The 22165-nt window shown below is 39.1% G+C and overlaps 1 protein-coding gene across 8 annotated transcripts in view; it reads left to right on the forward strand.

The window, feature by feature from the left end:
- AFF3 (AF4/FMR2 family member 3) overlaps window positions 1–22165 on the forward strand; it is a 516827-nt gene that overhangs the window by 32051 nt on the left and 462611 nt on the right. For 4 of the 8 annotated variants that reach the window (XM_032351824.1, XM_032351825.1, XM_032351827.1 and 1 more), the window contains exon 1: window positions 21500–21868. The exons of 1 other annotated variant lie outside the window; for it this stretch is intronic. In XM_032351824.1, coding sequence (XP_032207715.1) covers window positions 21801–21868 — 68 coding nt within the window. In that variant the 5' untranslated portion in view covers window positions 21500–21800. Of the gene's footprint in view, window positions 1–21498; window positions 21869–22165 lie in introns of those variants that run through there. 3 more of the 8 variants (XM_032351821.1, XM_032351823.1, XM_032351826.1) reach the window with 1 other exon arrangement.

A 22165-nucleotide genomic window follows, 5' to 3' on the forward strand; every position in this document is an offset into this window, starting at 1 on the left:
CTGACTACTTGTGATCTCTGTCAAATAAATAAATAAAATCTTTAAAAAAAAAAAAAAGAAAGCATGGCAGATATGGTTATTGGGTTTGAAATGGGCAGTAGCATTGAAGCTAGGCTGAAGTATTAGAAATCTCCGTATTCAAGATTTCTGTGAATTAGAACAGTTGAGGTGAAAACTTAATTTAAAAAACATTTATTCCATGCCCCTTTGAGCTAGATATTGAGCTAGGTTCTGGGGAGAACAGAGATGAGTATGTGCCCCAGAATTCACAGTCTCCTGGGAGAGAGAGAAAATGGAAACTAATCTGGGCTGGATGGGAGCCCAAGGCACCCAGATCAAGGAGGAGGCAGCAGTGGGTTATATCAGGGACTGCTTGCTAGAGCGGAGGGACCTTCCAGCAGAGCTGACAGTGAATAGGAGGTGGGGAAACAGATGGAAGAGGAATTTCAAGTTAAGTAAGAAGCAAAGTTGTTAGCAAAGGTGTGTATGTGAAAAAAAATACAATGCCTTGGGGAGTAGTCCCATGTGTCCGCTGTATGGACTGGACACATGCAGGAGGATAACTTCTGTAGAGCTAAGGAGGGAGACATGTAGGTCAGCTCTGGTGGGGAGAGGCTTGTATGTCATGCCAAGGCTTCTGGGTATGCTCAGGTCTGAAAGAAAATACTCGAAGCCTTGTGGATTTGATAAGGTAACTCCTGGTTACGAGGAAGCAATTGTAGATTTTTGAGCAGGAGAGTGACATAGTGAAGCTGGTATTTTATTTAACTAATTTAAAATGTAAACACTGTTACAATAGTTTTCTCTCATTAAAGTATGATAGATTAATTGCAGAAAAATTCAAAAGTAGAAAAACTATAAAGAAGAAAATAGATATGTTGCATAATCCCATGACCCATTTATAAAAATTAAGCCATTTGAATGGTTTGTTACACTGCGGTCTTTTCTAAGCATAGATGTGGCGCTGGTCAAATCATGGGAAGATTTTGGACTGGTACCCAGCCTCCTTCTTGCCCCAACCACAAGCCGCGTGATGTCTTTCACTTGCTTTCTCCAATGCTTATAAAATGCATGAGAAATAACATCAAAGCTCTCTTTGTATTATTAATCCACAAAATGGTTGACATTGTTTACTCTTTTCTGTGTCTTTCTGTAAGACACTTTTTTTTTTTTTTTGCAGCTCATCTCTTTTTGATATGTACATAGTTGTACATTGTTTTTTTTAGGGTTATTGATATCTCCAGATTGTTTTTCAATTTGAGGAAAATTTAAGTCAATTTGTTAGATGCTGGAAGGCTGGAGTCCTGGAAGGAATGAAATAAGGGGTTACAAGCTCTCTTTGGCTGAAATCTTTGGGAGTAAGACCACACAACAGCCTTAGTGTCGTGTGGTCTTACTTAACTTAGTGTGGTAGGAAAGTAGTCAGGGTTTAGGTACACTCACTCAAGTGTCCATGGGTGCCTCCTCTGTGTCTTGTATCCCTTGGAGGACTACAGGGGGCTCTGGTAGTCCTTCTCTTCTGTCTTGGACTTCATTGAAGAATTATTCCTGTATTGTATTTGCTTTTCTCTTTCTCTTTCTCTTTCTTTTGTCTTCCCTTAATGATTTTATTAGAATTTTTTTTAGAGGGGAGTGAGAATAAATGTATCTTAGAGTTTTATAGTTTGAAATACTGACTTTGAAAGTATTTCTTCTGCCCAAGCCATTTCAGAGTCTACTGAGACCCAGATCAAACAATTACGAAACAAAACAAAAAAACCAAAACACTCCAAGTTGAAGTTGAGAGTGCTGTTCTTGACTTTTATATTTATAAAATGTGTTTATTTATATTTGCACCTTCCCCCATATTTGGATTATCGCCAATATAGTTTTGAATCTTCCATTTTTACTAATATTGTGGTCACTTATTATTACATATCATTACATTTCCCATGAAAACAGATTTCTAATAATTATATGAATATACCATAACTTGTTTAGCCATCTTCTTATTGGACATTTAGGATTTTTTCTCTTAATATTTTAGCTGTTACACAAACACGTGCGATGGTGAACTGTCATGTATAGGAGTCATTGCACATATTGCCAGTAATTCCTTATTGGAGGATGTGAGCTTTTATATAGTTTTTGATATATTGCCAAATTTCCCTTTAGAAAGATTTGACCTGTTTTGCTACCAGCAGGAGCATATGAGACCTCCTGCTGTACTGTACAGTTGTCTGTATTGAGGATTATGCTTTTTAGTTCTGTACCTATTTGGTAGGGGAAAATGGTATTTATTGTTTATTTTTTTCTTTTTAAAAATTACTAGTGATATGCTATTTTTTTCACAACAATGGTTATTTTTGCTTCTCCCTATCTCTCTTTCATTTTTTAAATTTTTTTAAAAAAGATTTTACTTATTTATTGGACAGAAAGAGAGAGCACAGGCAGGGGGAGCAGCAGGCAGAGGCAGAGCAAGAAGCAGGCTTCCTGCTGAGCAGAGAGCCCGATGCAGGGCTCCATCCCAGGACCCTGGGATCATGACCTGAGCCAAAGGCAGATGCTTAACAACTGAGCCACCCAGGCGCCCCTCTCTCTTATTTTTTATATTTTTTTGTCACTTAGTGTTCATGTCCTCGTTCACTTCTATCTGATTTTTTAAAACAATTTTCTATAAGGAATTTTTATATATAGAATAAAACTATTACTCTTTTCTTATATGTTTTACATCTTTTCTCAGTTTATCTTTAATCTTTTGAAGATAAATTTGTGGGAATTTTATGATGTATAGAAGCATGTAATTTCTACATGATCAAATCCGTCTTTTTTTTTTTTTCATTTTCTTTCATTCCTTTAATGATTAGGAATGCCAGCCCCTTCTTAGATCACATAGTTATATTTTCTTTTTGTTGTTTTATTGTTGCTTCATTTTATTTTATTTTTTAAAGATTTTGTTTATTTGAGAGGGAGAAAAAGAGAGGGAGCTGTGGGGAGGGGGGCAGAAGGAGAGGGACAGGCAGACTCTGCGTTGAAGGCGGAGCATGACAGAGGGCTTGATCTCATGACCCTGAGATCATGACCTGAACTGAAAGCAAGAGCTGGATGCCTAACTGACTGAGCTACCCAGGTGCCCCTATTGTTGCTTCATTTTAAAACAGCTATTCTTCAAACAGTTAGAATTTATTTGTAAATATGTTATGAGTAGGATCAAACATTTTCTTTCCCAAATACTGTACTTATTATCCTAAAACCTAAAAGTGGATCTGTAGTGATATGTTAGGTTTTTAGAAAGCTAGTAAGATAATGATGGCCTAGGACACTATGTGGGGCAACCCTAGAATTATTAAATAGAAGAAATTGAATGTAGCAGGTGGATGGCAGGCACTTCAAACCTATGGCATTTTGAGGATGGTGGTACCATCCATCTTAATGGGGAATTCATGGTGGGAGAGATCATCTGCAGGAAAGAGTTTGATAAATTTTCTTCAGTACTTATTTTTCAGAGCCCTAATTTTAATTAGAACCATATCGTTGCCGTCTTTCAGTGGATGGAACATCTTTGCGAGCCAAGATGTCGATTAAGTGGTCTAAGGGACAGAAGGGAAATCTGGACTTTTGAAAGCTGTATTCCTGGAAGGTTCTTCATTGCTACCACCCCATTTCCAAAATGCTTCTTTACTTACAGCTTACCTTTGTAACATATTTTATATGTAACAGATGAGTTTCATACCTATTCATTCCCTTGGTTCTCACAATAACCCAGTGTAGGAGGTACATGTGTATTAATTACTATGTTCTTGTTCTTAGAGATTTGGAAATTTATACCAAAAGACATTAGGTGCCTAAGGTCACACAAAGAAAATATGTTTTCCTGTTCTTTCATTGAATAAATATTTATCAAGGGCCCATGGTTTGTTGGGCATTGTTAGGTACTGAGGACACATAGAAGGGAAGGTTCTTGTTCTTAATCGAAACAAGGAAGAATCAGACCCTTTCCTTGGTCAGATTTCACTTTTTAGAGCCAAGACTTGGTGTTTGGCAATACCCAATCATTAAAATAAAAGATGATTCATATGAGGCAATTAATGTGGGTGACACTGAATACTTCATACATGGTGAGCTTGAGTGGTCTGAATGGAATGGGGGAACTTGGGTGGTAGTAAGATCAATGTATTATGTTGCTGTCTACCATGGTATCCAATGTATACCTTCTTGAAACTCTTTATTGGTTCAAGATCAAAAGCTAGCTAATTTCTTGGTTCTTTGTTATGTAAAGTGTAACTCAGGGTTACACTTGTGATTGCCAACACTATCATCCCTCTAGGTAGTTTAGTGTTTGCAAATAAAAAAAAAAAAGAAAAGAAAAATTGGATTTCTGTGGACTTTCATTGTAAGAGGAAAAACTGGTTCTTCTAATGATTTTTTTTTTTTTTTTGAATTCTGAATTGAAAAGAGATTGTTATATTTGAAAACTAAAGATGGGAGTGAGTTTGTTCAACTGATTTTTGACAGTTTAGTTTTAACTTCTGTATTTAATTCCTTTTTTTTGCATGTAAGTCTATATATGTGTATTAATTCTATTGTTACGTATGTATATTAGTATGTAATGCCACTTTATATTTCCATTTCATCTTACATTTCTACTCATTATTCTTTTATGTGCTCCAATAAAGTCATTTTTTCTTTATGTGTTTTCTGATTGACAAGTTGAATAAAGAAATTGATTTTCTTTGGCGTAAAACTAAGTATTGAGTCACACAGGAAAACCTTTGGAAAACAAATAGAGCAATCCTTTTGTCAATGCTAATATTTCAGTTTTTCAAGCTACTTGCAATGACTAGAGTGATAACCGATCTTAGAACAAGCATTTGATATTGATTTGCCAGTCTAGAGTAACAAGTTACTGCTTCACTTCTTATCAAGAATTAAATCGAAATAATCCTGTGCCCTCTATGATATGTATCTTGAGAGTTCTCTTGCATGATTTATGTGCTGCAGTGTAGCAGGGATAAATGTCGAAGAATCATATGACTTTAGACAAAGGTTTTATATTATTGCTACATAATTTTATTATACAGTAAATCTTAATTTGATATACACAAAAAGCTGTTGCAGAGGTTCTTAAAAAGTTAAGGGGCACATTGTATAAGAATTTGCATCTTTTTTTTTTTATTATTAATCCTGATGAATTCTTAGCCCATAAGGCTTTTATTGCCCAATAAAATCCCAAATGGGAAATACTGATTTGCTTGCAAAACATAGACCTTTTTGTAAATCAGAACTGATTATCATTCAAAGCTGATATCAGGAATAAAAACTCTGTATTGTTTCCTCTTCTCAAAATTAAAATACGAGGTTATAATTAGGTACTCTGTGTTTCATATAAAAGTCAGATAGTATTTTTTTTTTTGCACATTTTAAATTTATTTCCAGGATTTACCATCTGGTAAATGGTTTGAGTTAATTTCAGAGAGTTGCAAATAACTCAGATGTTTCATACAGAAATAACAATTCATGTATCCCATATTTGTGTGTATGAGTCTATATGCAATAAGCTTGTTGTAGCTCAGATATTTAAAATAAATCCAGAGTTAATATTGGATCTTTTTCTTATAACTCCTCTTCCTACCCCAAGGCCATAATATTTTTAACATTTTTTTTTAATTTTTTATAATGTAGGTCTGTTTCTTGCTTATGCTACACGTTCGTGTCAATGGGAGTAGGGGCTTTTTGTGATGGCAACCCCATTCAGGCACCCAAGTGAAGGAAAACTACATCTTTATGCTTCCATATTTGGCAAGGGAGGAGATGTGGCTGTGACATATGTGAGGGTATGCATATCTGTTCCTAAGTGAACTCCTAGTAGTTGTGTGTGGAATTGGCAAGCTGGTTCTAAAATATGTATGACAAATACAAAGGGTCAAGAATACCAAGAGATACTCTTGAAAAAGAATAAGGTTGTAGGACTTACTTTCCTGGATATCAAGACTTTATTATAAAGCTGTAGTAATTAAGCCATATAGTGTTGGCACAGGGATAGGCAAATAGACAAATGGAATTGAAAAAGGAGTCCAGGAACAGAACCACACCTATATGGAGACCTGATTTATGGCAAAAGTTGGCACTGCATAGCAATGGGAAAATAATGGTCTTTCCAACTAATAGAGCTGGGTCATTTGGCTTGCCATGTGGAAAAAAATGAAACTAATCACTATATCACATCAAAATCAGTTTCAGGTGGTTTTTCGCACTCCCCCCTCCACCCCTGAACTGACTATGGTTTTAGGCATAGTATGAAGTAGTGGTCAATTTTAATTCATTGAGTTGATTAAATCACTGATAGAACATAGATCGTTAACAAGTTTAATAGAATATTGCCAAGATCTCAGAAATCTCTCCTGGGCATCTTTCCAATCATTATTCTTTTCCTTTTTTTCCCCCAGAGATAACCATTGTCCTGAATTCTAATACTGAGGTTTATGGTTACTTGTTTTGTATATCATACAAATGGAATTATATAGTAGATATTCTTCTTTGTATTGCTTCTTTCACTCACTATTGTGTTTGTGAGATTTACTTATGTTATTGGATATAGTTATAATTCTTAAAAAGTACGGAGTTATGTTTCTCCTGCCTGGAGGTGGAGTAGCTATATAAATTATTTGAATTTATTTGTTTATTTAGTGTGGACTCATAAGTATTTTTTTTTTTACTTTGGGTTATATTCCAATACTATTTTAGTTATTTTCTTGTCCAAATTTGCTCCAGCAATGGAAGCTTTTCCAGTTGGCTTCCAGATTTCTTTGACATTTGCCTGTCGGTGGTGGTGGTGGTCTTTTTGGTGCTGCAAGTTTGTTCAAATATAGCTTGTATTTTTTGTGTGTCGGTCCTAAAGTCAGACATTTCCTCAAGAAGCTCTGGTTTCTTTCAGTGTAGAATGGTTTCGGAAACCAAGATTTGGAGACTTGCTCATTGCCACTGAGGGGTTGACGTTTTTTAGGTCCACTGACAGAACAAGAGCAAGGACATATATGGGTATATCCTAACCCATATATGGGTTATATGTGTATATAAATACATATCTATAAATATTTCTTTATTTATCCACCTGCATATATATTAAGTAGACCAGAAGTTGAGGCTGATGTCTCCAGCTCTAACCCATTATCACATGGATTGCATAGATCCTTCCAGCTTCCTCCCCTTTCTTACGTAAAGAAGATTACAAGGTTTTTTGGCCTGTTGGAAGAATGGTGTTGCTATTTACTAAGATGAAGACTACATGGGAGCAAAATTGTGGTGAACTTCTAGAATATTGTTATTCTACTGTTGAGTGACATGAATTAAAGAAATAATACTTTATCATAAATATTAATAAAATATGTGTATTTATAATTGTGAAATAATTTTATTTATTTATTTATTTATTTGACAGAGAGAGAGAGAGAGATCACAAGTAGGCAGAGAGGCAGGCAGAGAGAGGAGGAAGTAGACTCCCTGCTGAGCACAGAGCCCAATGCGGGCCTCCATACCAGGACCCTGAGATCATGCCCTGAGCCGAAGGCAGAGGCCCCAACCCACTGAGCCATCCAGGCGCCCGTGAAATAATTTTTTAATTCAGATTCCTACTTTATTTATTCTTAAATTATAGTAAAATGCATGCAACATAAAATTTACCGTTTTAATCATTTTTAAAAATATTTTATTTATTTGACAGAGAGATCACAAGTAGGCAGAGAGGCAGGCGGGGGAGGGGGGGGGAAGCAGGCTCCCCCCTGAGCAGAGAGCCTGATGTGGGGCTTGATCCCAGGACCCTGAGATCATGACCCAAGCCGAAAGCAGAGGCTTAATCCACTGAGCCACCCAGGAACCCTGTTTTAATCATTTTTAAGTGCACAGTTCAGTAGTGTTAAATGCAGCAAATCTCCAGAACTGTTGTCATCTTGCAAAGCTGAAACTCTCTGTCCATTAAACAGTTTGCCATTTGCCCCTCCCCCAGCCTTTGGCAACCACCTTCCACTTCTGTCTCTGAATTTGACTGCTCTGAGTACTTCATGCAAGTGGAATCATACAGTATCTGTCTCTATATGATTGGCTCATTCACTTAGCATAATATCCTCAAGGTCCAACCATGTTGTATATATTAGTTTGCTAGGATTATAGAACAAAATACCACACACTGGTAGCTTACACAGCAGAAACTTATTTTCTCACAAGGTTGGATTTCCAGGATCAAAATGTTAGCAGGTTGGTTTGTTTTGAAGCCAGCTTGCAGATGGCTTCTGTCTTTCCACCTCTTCACCTGGTCTTTTCTCTGTGCATGGGCATCCTCGTTGTCTCCCTGGTGAGTCCAAATTTCCTTTCTTGGAAGGACACCAGTCAGATTGAATTTGGACCCACCCTAATGAGTCATCATAACTGAATCACTTCTTTAGAGGCCCTGCTTCCGTATACAGTCACATTCTGAGGTCCTGGGGCTTAGGGCTTCAATGCAGGAATTTAGGAGGGACACAGTTTAGCCATAAGATTGTAGTATATGTCAAGTGTCAGAAGTTCCTTATGAGGCTGAATACTTTTCCAGCATATGTGTGGATCACATTTCATTTATCCATTCGTTGCTTCCACCTCTTGGATGTTAAGAATAATGTGGCTCTGAACGTGGACGTACAGATAGCTCTCTGAGACCTTGCTTTCAATTCTTCTCGGCATATGCAGAAGTAGGATTCTTAAGTCCTGTTGTAATCCTGTTTTTATCCTTTTGAGGAACTGTCATACTGTTTTCTAATACAGCTGCCTCATTTTACATTCCCACCGAAGAGTGCACAGGGCTCCAGTGTCTCTGCATCCTCGTCAACACTTGTTATTGTCTGTGTCTTAGAGCTGCCACCCTCACGTGTATGAAGTGTGTGAAGAATCAAACACACCAAATAAAAACAAAGGAAAAAGAAAGTTTTATTTCTTCTATTTCTCAGGAATAACCGGCATTAACATCTTGGTATTCTTTTAGATTTTATATATATATATAGATATATATAAAATCTAAATATACATATCTATATATATATAGATATATAATCTATATATATAGATATATATCTATATATATATCTGTATATGCACATACAAATATACTTTTGTATAATTTTAACAAACTTTGATCATTTGCTTATGTAATTTTTATCCTGTTTTTTTCCTTTAACATTACGAGTATTTCCTATGTCATTAGGTATTATTGAAATAAATGAATTTTAATGGCTATAGTAAGTAATGATTTAATAATTTTCTGATTATTGCACGTCAGGCTGCTCCTGGTTTCCTCTCTTGTATATAGTTCTCCAATGAAATTTAATCTGCATAAATCTCTGCATTTCTGACAATTTTCCTGAACAGATTTCTAGGAGGAGATTAGCAAGGTAAAAGATTCTGAATTTTTAAAGGTTCTGAATATGAATTATAAAGTACAGAACTGTTTTCAGGAACTTGGTTCTGATCTAGGCTCCCTCCAGCCACATGGGAGACACCACTATCTATCATCCAACACTTAACGGGATTGAATATAAATTTTCCAGCTCACTTAAAAATTTTTTTCTAGGGCGCCTGGGTAGCTCAGTGGGTTAAGCCGCTGCCTTCGGCTCAGGTCATGATCTCAGGGTCCTGGGATCGAGTCCTGCATCGGGCTCTCTGCTCAGCAGGGAGCCTGCTTCCCTCTCTCTCTCTCTCTGCCTGCCTCTCCATCTACTTGTGATTTCTCTCTGTCAAATAAATAAATAAAATCTTTAAAAAAAAATTTTTTTTTCTAATTGGTTAGGTAAAAATGTTTTCACTTTGATTTGCTTTGCATTTCTTTTTTAGTGAAGATGTGCCATTGTTACATATTTAGTATTTCTTCTCTTGAGAATTTAATGTGCCTGATAAAATAATTGACATGGATAGAAAATGGCACATTGAATTTGCAGAATTATCAGTATTTTCCTAGTGTAAGAATAGTATAAGAAGATGCTATCAGTCATAACCTTTAATGTTTAAGAATGTATAATATGCCTAGTATTAAGAGATGATGTTGCATTTATTAATGGTAATTTACTTGTTCTATAAGCTGTAAATACTAGACAACTTTTTAAAATATAAATATTTGAAAGAGGAAATGAATATTATAATCTGAAGAAAAATTCATTTTTATCTAAAATTCCAACATTATTACTTACTAACTTGAAAATAATTAATACTGTTTCGCAAACAGCAAACAAAATTAGACTAGATAAGAGCTAAGGAGATAGTCTGACACAAAAACCAGAGAAAGTACTGATGAAATTATAGGGGGGAGGGATTTGGAAGCGGATAGTGCAGATAAGGGAGTAGAATGGACAATTAACTAATTTGTAGCCAGGAGAGCAGAATTTGGAGTTCCTGGAGGGCTTTGGCAAGTCAGTAAGCCCTTTCTGAGTTAAATTATTATCCTCCTATAAATTGAAAGTCTCGGATGCCTCTGTACCCAGGTTTGTTGTATTGAGGTTCTGTATCTCTCTGGAAAAGCAGACAAGTTGAGTTCATAAAGAGATGTTTCCAGAACTGGTAGGATATGACCTGGTGTCTTCTGAGATATCTCTGGGAATTATGCAGATTATTTGTCTGAAACCCAGATTGTTTCAGTGTAGATGCAATTAGATGCTAGCAGGATGAATACAGTGATTTTGTTTGTTTGTTTGGCATGCTTAAGTACAGGGGAGTTGCTGACAGATTCAGAAAGTCTTTGATCAAAGTGGGGTTTGGTTGAATTAAAGACTACAGGTTGGGTTTGTGGGGAGATCTGTTCAGTTCATCCTTGGGAAGTGAGGGAGGAGGAGAATGGAGCCCAGCCTGTTTGGGAGAGCCAGGATCCCGGTAGAGTGTCGCATATAAACCTGTGCTCTATTTACTAATTGTTGCCTTAACTGTATGTTTTGCATGTTTATAGATACTTCGGAAGGGAGAAACAAATTAAAACTTAACACTGTCAATATTTTTAAAATATGCTTTGTATTAAAAAAGTAATGTGCTTGTAAAACGTCTAAGCTAGACAGAAGAGTATAAATTCCTTCCTACCCCCTGCCACTTCATTGTTCACTTCAGAGATAAGTATTTTAAGATTTTCAAATGTCTGTAAAAGCACACATGTTACTTTACGTAAAAGAGATTTTATCATCTATGCTGTTCTACAGCTTATTCTTTCCGCTTAATATGCATGTCTTAGATATTTTCCCATGTCTGTACATTTAGACCCCCTCCATCCAATGGTTACATAGTCTCCCATTGTATGAAAACCAAGGATTTGTTAACTAGTCTCCTAAGAATGATATTTAATTAACTTCAAATTTTTGTTTTACAGTTTAAATAATGCTGCAGTGACATCTTAAATGTGAATGGTATATTACTAAATATGAAATCCTCAGGTCAAATTCAGTATTTAATGACAGCCTGAGAGGGATAAAGAGTGGTATTTCTTTCTGCATAGTGGGTATTTTAATCTCCTCTGTTCAGGCATTAATAATCTTTTACCTCGGAAGAGCACTTTAATGAAAGCAGTTTCATGACTTCATTTGCTGCTTAGAACCAGTGATCAGTGTACGAATTGGTTTTATTGACCCTGTTAAGCCATGCAGTGGTTCCTGACTTGTCTGTAGCTGGACCTTACCTGGATCTCCTCATTCTTGGCCTAATATTAATATCTTTGGTATTAGTGGAGGGTCCTTGTTATGGGCCCAGTGGTAGGAAATTTCTGCTTATTCAGTGGGATGCTAGCATTGCTTCCCTTTTCTATCATTCCAAGTTGACTTTGAATCATTAGCTTTTTATTAAGAAAACATTAAGTTCAGTGATTTTCAGTAGGTTTCCCACTGAGATATTACAGTATCTTCTTGTATTCTTGATATTCTTGATATTACAGTATTAATACATGTAACCTTTTAATTCCAAAGGGACAATATGACATTTCCATGTTTCTTTATGCCAGTTCTTTAAAGAATTATTTGGTAAAACCTGCTTTATCAACTCCTTGAGGCTGCTGCTTTCAGAATGTATCTGAAAGGCCTTTGTGTGTCATAGCATATGCTTTACTGTCCTGAGAAGACGAGGTAAATCTACTCACTGTGTTGCTTATCCTTACTGGTTATTCAGTGAAAGGAGGGGTTAAGTGAAAACAAACACTGGCAATTCAGCCCTCCATCCCTTCTCTCAACAAATGGTAACTGTGTGCCTATTGTAAGCCAGGGTATTGTCCTCAGCTAATTCAGAGAGGTATGGATGCTATAGTCTAGGGGAGGGAGACCCTTGGGCACTCTGAAAGCTGGGCAGTCAAGATGCAAGCCCACAGAAAGGAATCATCCTGCTAACTCATCTGAAGGTTAATTGATTCTCAATTGCCAGATAGCAAAGATGAGAAGAGAAGTCACATGTTTCTTCTCCTGTCTCTTCCTCAAGTATGTGCCACTAACTGCCCACCCTTGTTCTGGGCACAGCATTTTGAGAAAGAAGAACCTTCTTCCTAGACTTTCTTCATGTAAATTTAATGCCACAGAGCTGCCTATATTGCCTGTGACATTGGATTTACTCTGTTGTGTATCGTAGTATATTAGACACATTCAAAGAGACGGAAAGAGTAAGGAGTGAGGGAGGGCAGGAAAGGAAAAGGGGAGGAGGGCTATTTTAAGTTAACAGGAAGCAGGGGCGCCTGGGTGGCTAGTCAGTTGGGCATCTGCCTTTGGCTCAGGTCATCTGGGTCCTAGGATCAAGCCCCACATCGGGCTCCCTGCTCAGCAGGGAGTATGCGTCTCCCTCTCTGCCCTGCTCATGCTCTCTTTGGCTATCTCTGTCTCTCTCTCAAATAAATAAATAAAAATATTTAAAAAAAAAGATAACATGATACAGATATCTTGGCAGAGTATGTATGAGTGTCCTCTTTACATTTCTTAAAGAACTGTGATAATTACCATCATGTGCACGCAGCCCCATAATATATAATATTCCTAATTGTTCTAGGCATCTAATAAAATATTTTTCTGATAGATTACATGTCTATTTAAAATTGGGAACTTGTGAATGATACATCAGCCATAGGAAGACCCCCTTGGTTTCCTGACACTGTGTTATACAGATATTTAGAATTAATCATCTTTACTGTCACTAGCACCTAATGAATTATAGAACTATAGAGTTCAAATAATTCATAATTTTTAACATCTTCCTCTAACTTAAGCTTAATCGACTGTAGAGCTTTCAGCATGGTAAGTTAGAGAAATGTCCCCCAAAATGGGTATTTTTTCATGTCTAGCTGACATTTTTTATATAGTAAGGGTTAATTAATTTTTTTTAATAGAAATATACTTTTAAACACTTGAATTGTTTTTAATATCCAGAACTTCTGTGGAACTTAGAATTTTAATTCCAACAGTTACTGTTTAGGCAACTCATTTAAATTTTCTAAGCCTCATTTCTCCATTGAAGACAGGCATTTATCTGTAAAATGAACAGAAGAATGTTTATGGCACACAGATTTTGTTTCATTTTTATATTTGCATGTTCATTTATTAAAATTCTGTGTTTTTCATAAATAAAGGCTACATAACAGTTTGTTGAGAGAGATAACAAAATAACAAACTTTCTTTACAAACTTTCCAGCACCCAAACAGTTGCTCAGTATTACTATTAATATGATTCCCATTGTTATACTCTACAACCACAAAGAACATTTTAAGTCCCAGGCTTTGAATGGATTTTTATTCTGTTTGTTCAAATTGTGGTATGTATATAGGCTAAATTTTGAAAAGGAATGAGAAGAAATTTAAAAAATCATTTGCCATGTATTTTTAAAGTACTTGGAATATTATTTTCAGTGCCACCTCTCTGCCAGGCAGTGTTCTAAGTGCTGGAAATACAGTTTTACAGAAAGTAGATACAGGTTCTCTTCTGGGGTGCTAACCATTCAATGGAGGTTTCAGATTTATGTAAGAAATGTGATTGGAGGGAGAGTGTAGGATTCCATGTAGGACATAGGTCACGACTTGGGTCTGTTGAGGGTGCCAGGGAAAGTTTTCGTGAGGGAAGCATCACTAAATTGAGACTTTCAGGATTAGGAGGAGATAGGCAGGTGGAGAGCATACCCCTGGACTCAAAGAGAGGCCATAGTGTAGAGACTGAGGGAGATTTGAGCTGACATTGGAAAGATAAGCAGCGACCAGGTCCTGCAGGGTCATGGATTCTGGATTTGGATTCTGTCCAAGGGAAGGTGGAGCATTACAGTGACATGATCAAAGTGCTATTTTAGGAAACACCCCTTCACTGGGGAAAAGCAAATGGCAGGAAGAACAACTGGGTGGCCCTACAGGAGGCACTGTGAAGGACTAGGAGAGAGCCACTGGTGGACTGGACTGAGGAGGTAGCAGGGGAGAAGGAGACAGACAGTTGAACAAATTTGAGTGATATTGACAGGACTGAGGGGTTGACTGGATGCCCTTGTTTCTGACCCAAGCAACTGTGTGGGTAATGGTGCCATCCACCCACATAGGCAAGAGACTGAAGGCAGATGCTGGGCTCAGGGAGTGGCAGTAAGCTGTGTAGAGTTGCTGGGCTCTGTATACTGTGGGAAACATGACTTGAAAAGATCAGGTGGATGGTTTGATAATTGGATCTGGAGGTGAGAAGAGAGATTTGGGTAAATCTTGGAGCCTTGCATATCATTAAGGTAAAAATGGCACCTGAGGCAAGGAATGAATGACATCACCAGGAAGACTGTCACATGAGAAGAGACCAGGCTTAGGCAACAAGGTCTTGCCCAGAACCCTGAGTGGCAGTGGATTCTAAAGGAGTGGCATAAAAGTAGAGACAAGCATAGCACACTCAGGAGTAGTCCAAAAGGCAGTAGGTGAATACAGATTTCCATAGAGCCTAGGGAAGAAAGCTTCTTAAGAGGCAATGGTAGCTGTGTGGGAGTTTGGGGAGTGAAAAGTATCCATTGACTTTCTAGTGGGGAAGTTGTGACCTTGCTGTGAAGAGCAGAGCCAGATCACATGTGTTTAGGAAAACCAGGAATCAGAGAGAGACAGCAAGTATAAGTGGCTCTACAGAAAATGGTGGCTGATGGAGAGCAACAGCCAGAAGGGGGCAGAGGGTCAGGAAGGACTTGTCGTTTTCATTTTTAGAAGATAGGAGGGCCTTGAATGGGTTTATTAGCTGATGAAAGAAACCCAGTGGAGACCAAGAGGCGACTAAGTAGAGGAAAGTAGCATCTGTGGGAAAGTGGAGTTGGGGGCAATAGGCTTCAGAGTCCAAATGGGAGAGTTAGCTTGGGGAGGAGAAAAGAAGCAGGGATGGGGGTGCAGGATGTAAGGCCTGAGGTGGCAGGTGAGGTAAGAAAGGTTGGAGGATGGGAGCTGGGGAGCATCTGCCCACTGGCTTCTGTTTCCCTGGGACTGAGGACGGAGTCCAGGTCTCATACTCCAGACTTGCATTCCTGGTGACATAGAGCTCCATCCTCTCAGTGGTTCTGTGTTCTCCTGCAGACACTGAGGATTTAACATCGTACCTTCCTCCTCCCTCCTCCCTTTACCCATCAAGACGCTAGCTAAGCCGATAGACTGCCCTGTACGAAAATAGGTCATTCTCATCTTCAAAACAGGATCTCTTTCCCTCTCAGATAAATTAATAGGTCTATTATCGTAGCTGCCATTGTGTTTCCTACATGGAAGACCCTAATGGTTGGTCTGTCAGATTGCTTGGACATCAGAAGGTATTGAGGACACACATATTCCTTTAATTCTCTCTTTCCTTAAAGGTGGCTCTGTTTGCTTTCATTCTAGTTTGGGGTTAGTTCCGTACCCCCACAGGTAAATTAATTCAGTTCAGCAGATGGAAGTGGCTCAAGTCAATTCTTAACTCCTTTTCAGAAATCCCATTTCAACCAGGGACTGCATGTCATTAGTGGTTCTGGGAGGAAAAGAAGTTGAACAGTTGGATGCAGGGAGAACAGGAGCCATTCTTTAATGGCTGGTGTTCAGGGTCTTTAGGCTTTCTGTGTCCAGAAGCCTGACCCAACTGATAGCAGGAAGTTATATGAGAGGACTCTGCCATCCTCTGCCCTCTGGTGTAAGGCATCACATCCGTGACCCTAAGTGGCTACACAGGGATTGTACGGAAGGGCATCATAGTTAAAACATAAGCATGCTATTAAATGTGACTCCTCGGGCGCCTGGGTGGCTCAGTGGGTTAGGCCGCTGCCTTCGGCTCAGGTCATGATCTCAGGGTCCTGGGATCGAGTCCCGCATTGGGCTCTCTGCTCAGCAGGGAGCCTGCTTCTCTCTCTCTCTCTCTGCCTGCCTCTCCATCTACTTGTGATTTCTCTCTGTCAAATAAATAAATAAAATCTTTAAAAAAAAAATAAAATAAATGTGACTCCTCCTTGTATATGGCTTTACAATTCCTAGGGGTGGAAGTTTAGAAACTGATGCTATAAAATAAAAATGAAATTTAACTGAGCAGTTGGTAGAGGAAGAGTACTTTATTGGCTCTAACATGAAAGTCCTGGGAGTAAGCAACCTTCTAATAATGGACACTGTGATTGATGCCAGCTTTGTGCTGCTGTTGGCTAGAAGTGAACTCTTTGAAATAGCATAGTAGGGGCTTTACAGGTGGGTCTCATTTGGTTAGGTTACTACTGCTTTTGTGAAGCTCTGCTGCATCTTTATAATCTAACAAGGAGAAGATGGCAAATCAGAGTAATTGCTTCATCCCAAGGCGCTTTTATATTGTAAAGGAAAAAGGTCATGTTAAGAAACTCGAATTAACTTCTCTGTTTATACTATGCAGAAAGCCTCTTTGAAAGCTGCTTGTCATACAACCTGGTGGTTTATTTATAATGGAACAATTCCATTAGAACCTGACACTTGTTCTCATGGCACCAAGACTTAAGATCCCTCAGGAAAAGCATTTAACCCTTGGAAATGCAAAGCTGTCATTTATCTGTCATCTCTCTAAAAACTCACTGGAGGGTATTTACAAGAGAGAGTTGGAGCAGTCATCATTTCCACTGAGTTAGAAATGGAGTTTGGATTCACTAAATGATCAGCAGAGAACTAATGAATGTCCAGCACCATGTTGCAGAAGTATCTTTTCTTTGTTGGTGTGATTATGGTATTCCCTATTTTTTAAGGAATTCATTGTACAGAATTCTGGGACTGGAGTGTAGTTAATTGCTAGTGCGGACTCATTTGAATTGCTGATCCCCGTTGTTGTTTTTGTTTGTTTGTTTGTTTGTTTGTTTTTAGAAGAATTCTTAGAGTTAACACTTATCAACCAAGGAGACTGAGCAGATCTTAGAAGAAAGAACTGAAATTGTCATGATCTGAAAATTAACACCCTTCTGCCTGACATTTACTAGCAAAAGATGGGGATACCATTTGTCAAAGCCTGCCAGTGAGCAGGTTCCCCAGGAAGCCAGAGGAGCAGAGTCTAAGAATTCAGTTTCTGATGACAGGCTGCCTGCCTTTGGACCCCAGCATTGTTGCTCACAGGCTGTGAGGCTTGCACAAGTTAGTTAACCTCAGAGCCTCTTATTTCTTTACTGGTAGAGGGGGATAACGTCTCTTGGGGTTTTGAAAACTACTCAGTGAAATAATGCACGTAAAGATCTTCATTCAGTGGCTGTGCATAGTAGTAAAGGGTTGTTGGTATTAGCAAAATTTATTTTGGGCCTGATGGGCTCGGGACGATGTTATAGATGATCCCAAAATGTTATTTTTCTTTGGAATATTTGTGGGCTACATTTGTCTGTGGGTGTTCATTATTTTGTGACTTTCTTCTGTTTCCTACTTTTACTGAAGCTGGGGTATAGGACGAGTGATTCTGGTATAAACCACCCCCAGTTCTTTTCCCATTCTTGTAGAACAGATCGGCAGTCCAGAGGCAGAGATCTGTAAATGCTCTCAAAGAGAATTTCAAGATGAAATTAAAATTGACATCACCTTTTTGATCAGAGACAAACAAGTAGGGTTGGACTGACCTTTCCAAGGTATCTGTGGTAGAAATAATATTGGGGGTCATACTTACAAAGCTGATGGCAAAGCCAGTGGTATAATGCTGTTGGGGGAAAACGGAGTAAAGAGGTGTGAGAATGGAATTACTTGACTCTACAAGAAAAGCCTAGTAAAAGTGAGCAGGCAGAGTGATGTTCTTCAGGATTTAAGGGTTTGTTTTATGCACTGTTGACCCGTCCTCATTCCTCAACAGATCTTTAACTACCAGCCTCACCACTGTTCTCACCAGCACCACCACCATGCCACCACTAACACTCCTACCACCACCATCGCTCCCATGACCACCACCCCCATGACCGTCATTACCAGCCCCCCTCAACATCCCAACCCCTCTTACTGCCACCACTCCCACTACCCCCTTCCTCCCCTCCCACACCCCCATCATCACCACCATTACCTCCATCATCCCCCACCCCCTACCTCCTTCCTCATTACCCCCCCTACCACCATCACCCTCCTGCACCCTACCCCTCACCCTCAGCACCAGCACCATGTCTACAACCATTCAGGGCATTGAAGGACTCCGGTTGCGGGATCCTTGTTTCTTTACCAAGCTGTGATTCCAACCCACCTGTGTCTGTCTGACTTGCTTCTTTTATCTGCTCACTCTCTGACCACCTTCCTGTCTTTCAGTCTCCCAGCTCTGTCTAAAGATTAAGAAAGGAATTCGTATACTTCAGCAGTCTTGCTTTTCTCTGACTGAAGAAGGGATTACTGATATTTTATCATTTGCTTTATAAATAAAGAGAGATGATAATTAGTTTGACTCATAAAGCAATTGTTATAATTTTGCAGTGTTTGATTAAGTTTCTTTAATTACACACAGTTGTTGATGTTGTTGCTCCAAAGAACAGGAAAGTTTCTGTGAAAGGTCTTCTCTCTACCTAGTGCTTTTTTTCCTGTTCGCCCCTGTGGCTGCCAGTGCACACTCCAGGGGCAGGTTAGCATTTTGTCCAAGGACTGTGAGTGCCTGAAAAGATTGTTTTCTCTGTGCTCAAGGTGTTCAAGGCCCATCCTGATGCAAACTGTAAAGAAAGGGATAGGGTGTCTTTTATTCCTCCCTGCCACCACTCTTCATTTATTTACTCCAAATCAAACCTGCTCTACGAAGGGATCAGCTAAACTTATTTAGGGTAAGGAAGCAATAAAGGGTAGCAGTGGAGCAAACCAAACAAATGATAATTTAAGTGTGGAATTCCAGCTGGTTAAAGACCTGGGCTGGTGTGGGGAGGGCAGAGGTCACCCCTCCAACTACTCTCAAAGGCCACTTAATAATAATTTGCGTGTCTTGTACTTTTAAGTCCTTCTTCCCTCCACTGTCCTCTACCTGCCCTTCCTCAAGACCCAGCTCAAATGAAGTCTTTTGCAGGGAGCGCTCTGGATTCCCTGTGCTCCCTTCTACAGTGCCCCAACCACATGCTGTCAACATGCTCTTTTAGAATGGGCCCCTTCCCTCTTTCCCTGTCTCCTGAACCACAGCTTCTCAGCAGAAGAAAAGGCTGCTCACAGCCCTCGTTGTCTCCCCTGCCTCAACATCTTGGCTTTCAGGAAATCATTGTGGACTGAAGTGAATTGTATTTCTGCTGTATGAAGGGGAGAATAGTTTTTAGCCATGGAGAACATGGTAACTTTCTCCAAAAGATCGGTAAGAGGTGGTTCTCTCTCTCTTCCTTGAACTGGCTTGTTTTCCAGACCTCAACTCTGGAGAGTACATGCCAGTAGGTAGGATAGTTGTGTGTGTGTGTGTGTGTGTGTGTGTGTGTGTGTGTGGTGTGTTTAAAGAAGAACACACTTAGACAGTTCTAGTTAAGGGGTGCAATTAGCTATATATACCCTTGGCTGAAAGCCTCCTCCTTGGGAAATGCAGTTTGTTGGCAGCTAATGTTCAGATGTAAACAGGCCGCACGTGGATGAGTGCTGGAGAGCAGGTGGAAGGTAGCTCCTCTTGGCCAGCCAGGCCTTCTGGGTCAAACCTAGGCTCCGTTGAGCGGGCAGCTCCACCAGCTTCAGCACCTGTCCCCCACAGTAGGGCTGTGTAGGACAGTGAACGGAAGTACAAGACATGCAAATTACTATATGGGCAGAGACAAGAACAGGCTGAGGGATGGGTAGGATTTGATGAAAATGGTGTTACTAGGGGCGCCTGGGTGGCTCAGTGGGTTAAAGCCTCTGCCTTCAGCTCAGGTCATGATCCCAGGGTCCTGGGATCGAGCCCCATCATCAGGCTCTCTGCTTAGTGGGGAGCCTGCTTCCCCCTCTCTCTCTCCCTGCTTCTCTGCCTACTTGTGATTTCTCTCTCTCTGTCAAATAAATAAATAAATAAAAATATTTTTAAAAAAATGGTGTTACTAGCAGCCCTAGCTGGCTTATTACTTCAGACTCTGTAATTTTTAAAGCCATTCATCTGTGCTGTAGTCTACTCTTCTGTATTAGGAGGATATCCTTTTATCTTGTGGACTGTGGAAAGAAATTGATTTTTGTCTTTTGTTTTTTGGGGACTGGAAACAATTTTAACAACCCAGACTTTATTCTAGAATTCTTCTTTTAGATCTTTCTGAATGCAAAGTAGCTTCCCTATGTCTCATTTGTCCTGTTTTGCTTTTGAGAGGCTCACATTTACTGTTTATTGATAGTGTGAGCTTGTAGACATCAGGGTTTTAGGAAGTGTGCCCATCTCTCGCTCCTGGGTCACTCCTCTTCCATGGGTTGGCACTGCTGTCCCTTCTACATGATGACTTCTTTTTGACATTGTTTTGGTGATTGAACTCTTACCGTAAGTTCCTTGATCTTTAAAAATGTTAGTCCTGGGGGCACCTGGGTGGCTCAGTGGGTTAAAGCCTCTGCCTTCAGCTCAGGTCATGATCCTAGGGTCCTGGGATTGAGCCCCACATTGGGCTCTCTGCTCAGCAGGGAGCCTGTTTCCTCTTCTCTCTCTCTGCCTGCCTCTCTGCCTACTTGCAATCTCTGTCTATCAAATAAATAAATAAATAAAATCTTAAAAAAAAAAAAAAAAGTTAGCCCTGCAGTGATACCCACCATCTTTGTCTTTCTCCAAGGGACATTGTAAGGATAATTAAGGGACCTATGTATAAAATGTTTTGAGCTCAGTGGAAGGGAGAAACCATCTGACTCGAAAGTTTTACTATTATTTAGTCTCATACTGTTACCATGTGATCAAGAATACATTAATTGGAAATGGTGATAATTTCATGTTTGGAATTCTATTCCTACCTAATCAGCATAATTAGCTTTGGCCTGAACCCTACCCTTACCTCATTTTATAGATTAAAAACAAATAAAAAGAAATGATCCGAACTGTTTTTACTACATTTTTCATTGGCTTTTTTTTTTTTAATTCTAAAAATAAATAAATCTTTTAAAGGGAGTTGATTAAAAAGGTTCATTTCCTGGGAATGTTATGCATCTGCAATAAATAATAAATAATATTGTAGCAGTTGGCTGCCTCCACTTTCATACAAAATAAATAAATACATTTGGTGACATACATTTGAGGAGTGTGATTCTTAAAATTTTCACGGAAATAAGGAATAACTTTACAGATGATAGAGATTTTACCATCTGCTAGTAACAACAACAAAAATAACACAGCTCATAAGGCGAGGCTCTTACTGAGTCTAACATATATATTGGCACGCCAGGAATTTTCTACAACTTTATTCAACCATCTCCAGGGAAGCTGACCTGACTTTCAGCCTTTGTTTCTAAAGCAAATGGCATGGTCTTTACATTGCTTGAATGGCAGAGAAGGGAAGAGGACTGAGTTTTAATAGTGAGAGATCAAGAGAAAGGCACTCTCTGGAATTGTAAGTATCTGCACAGATTTCACTGGTAATTAGTGGAATGGTGACTCACTGTCGAGAAGATACTGTCTTTATGCGTTAAAACATTTAGTGTTGGTAGAAAAGATAAGAGTTTCAGATGCTTAGAGAAAGATGGCAGGTGGCAAGTCCAGACTTTCTCTACAATGACATTTGTTTTAAGCAGATGACATTTTAGTTTCCAAGGCCTGATGTGACAGGTGGGAGTTGTGGTTCTAGTGGAGGAGAGGGAGTCAGGTGGGTCACCATCGGCAAGAGTTAAATGTTCAGTGAAGGCGACAG

Source organism: Mustela erminea, chromosome 7 (assembly GCF_009829155.1).
Source record: "Mustela erminea isolate mMusErm1 chromosome 7, mMusErm1.Pri, whole genome shotgun sequence".
Taxonomy (NCBI): Eukaryota; Metazoa; Chordata; class Mammalia; order Carnivora; family Mustelidae; genus Mustela; species Mustela erminea.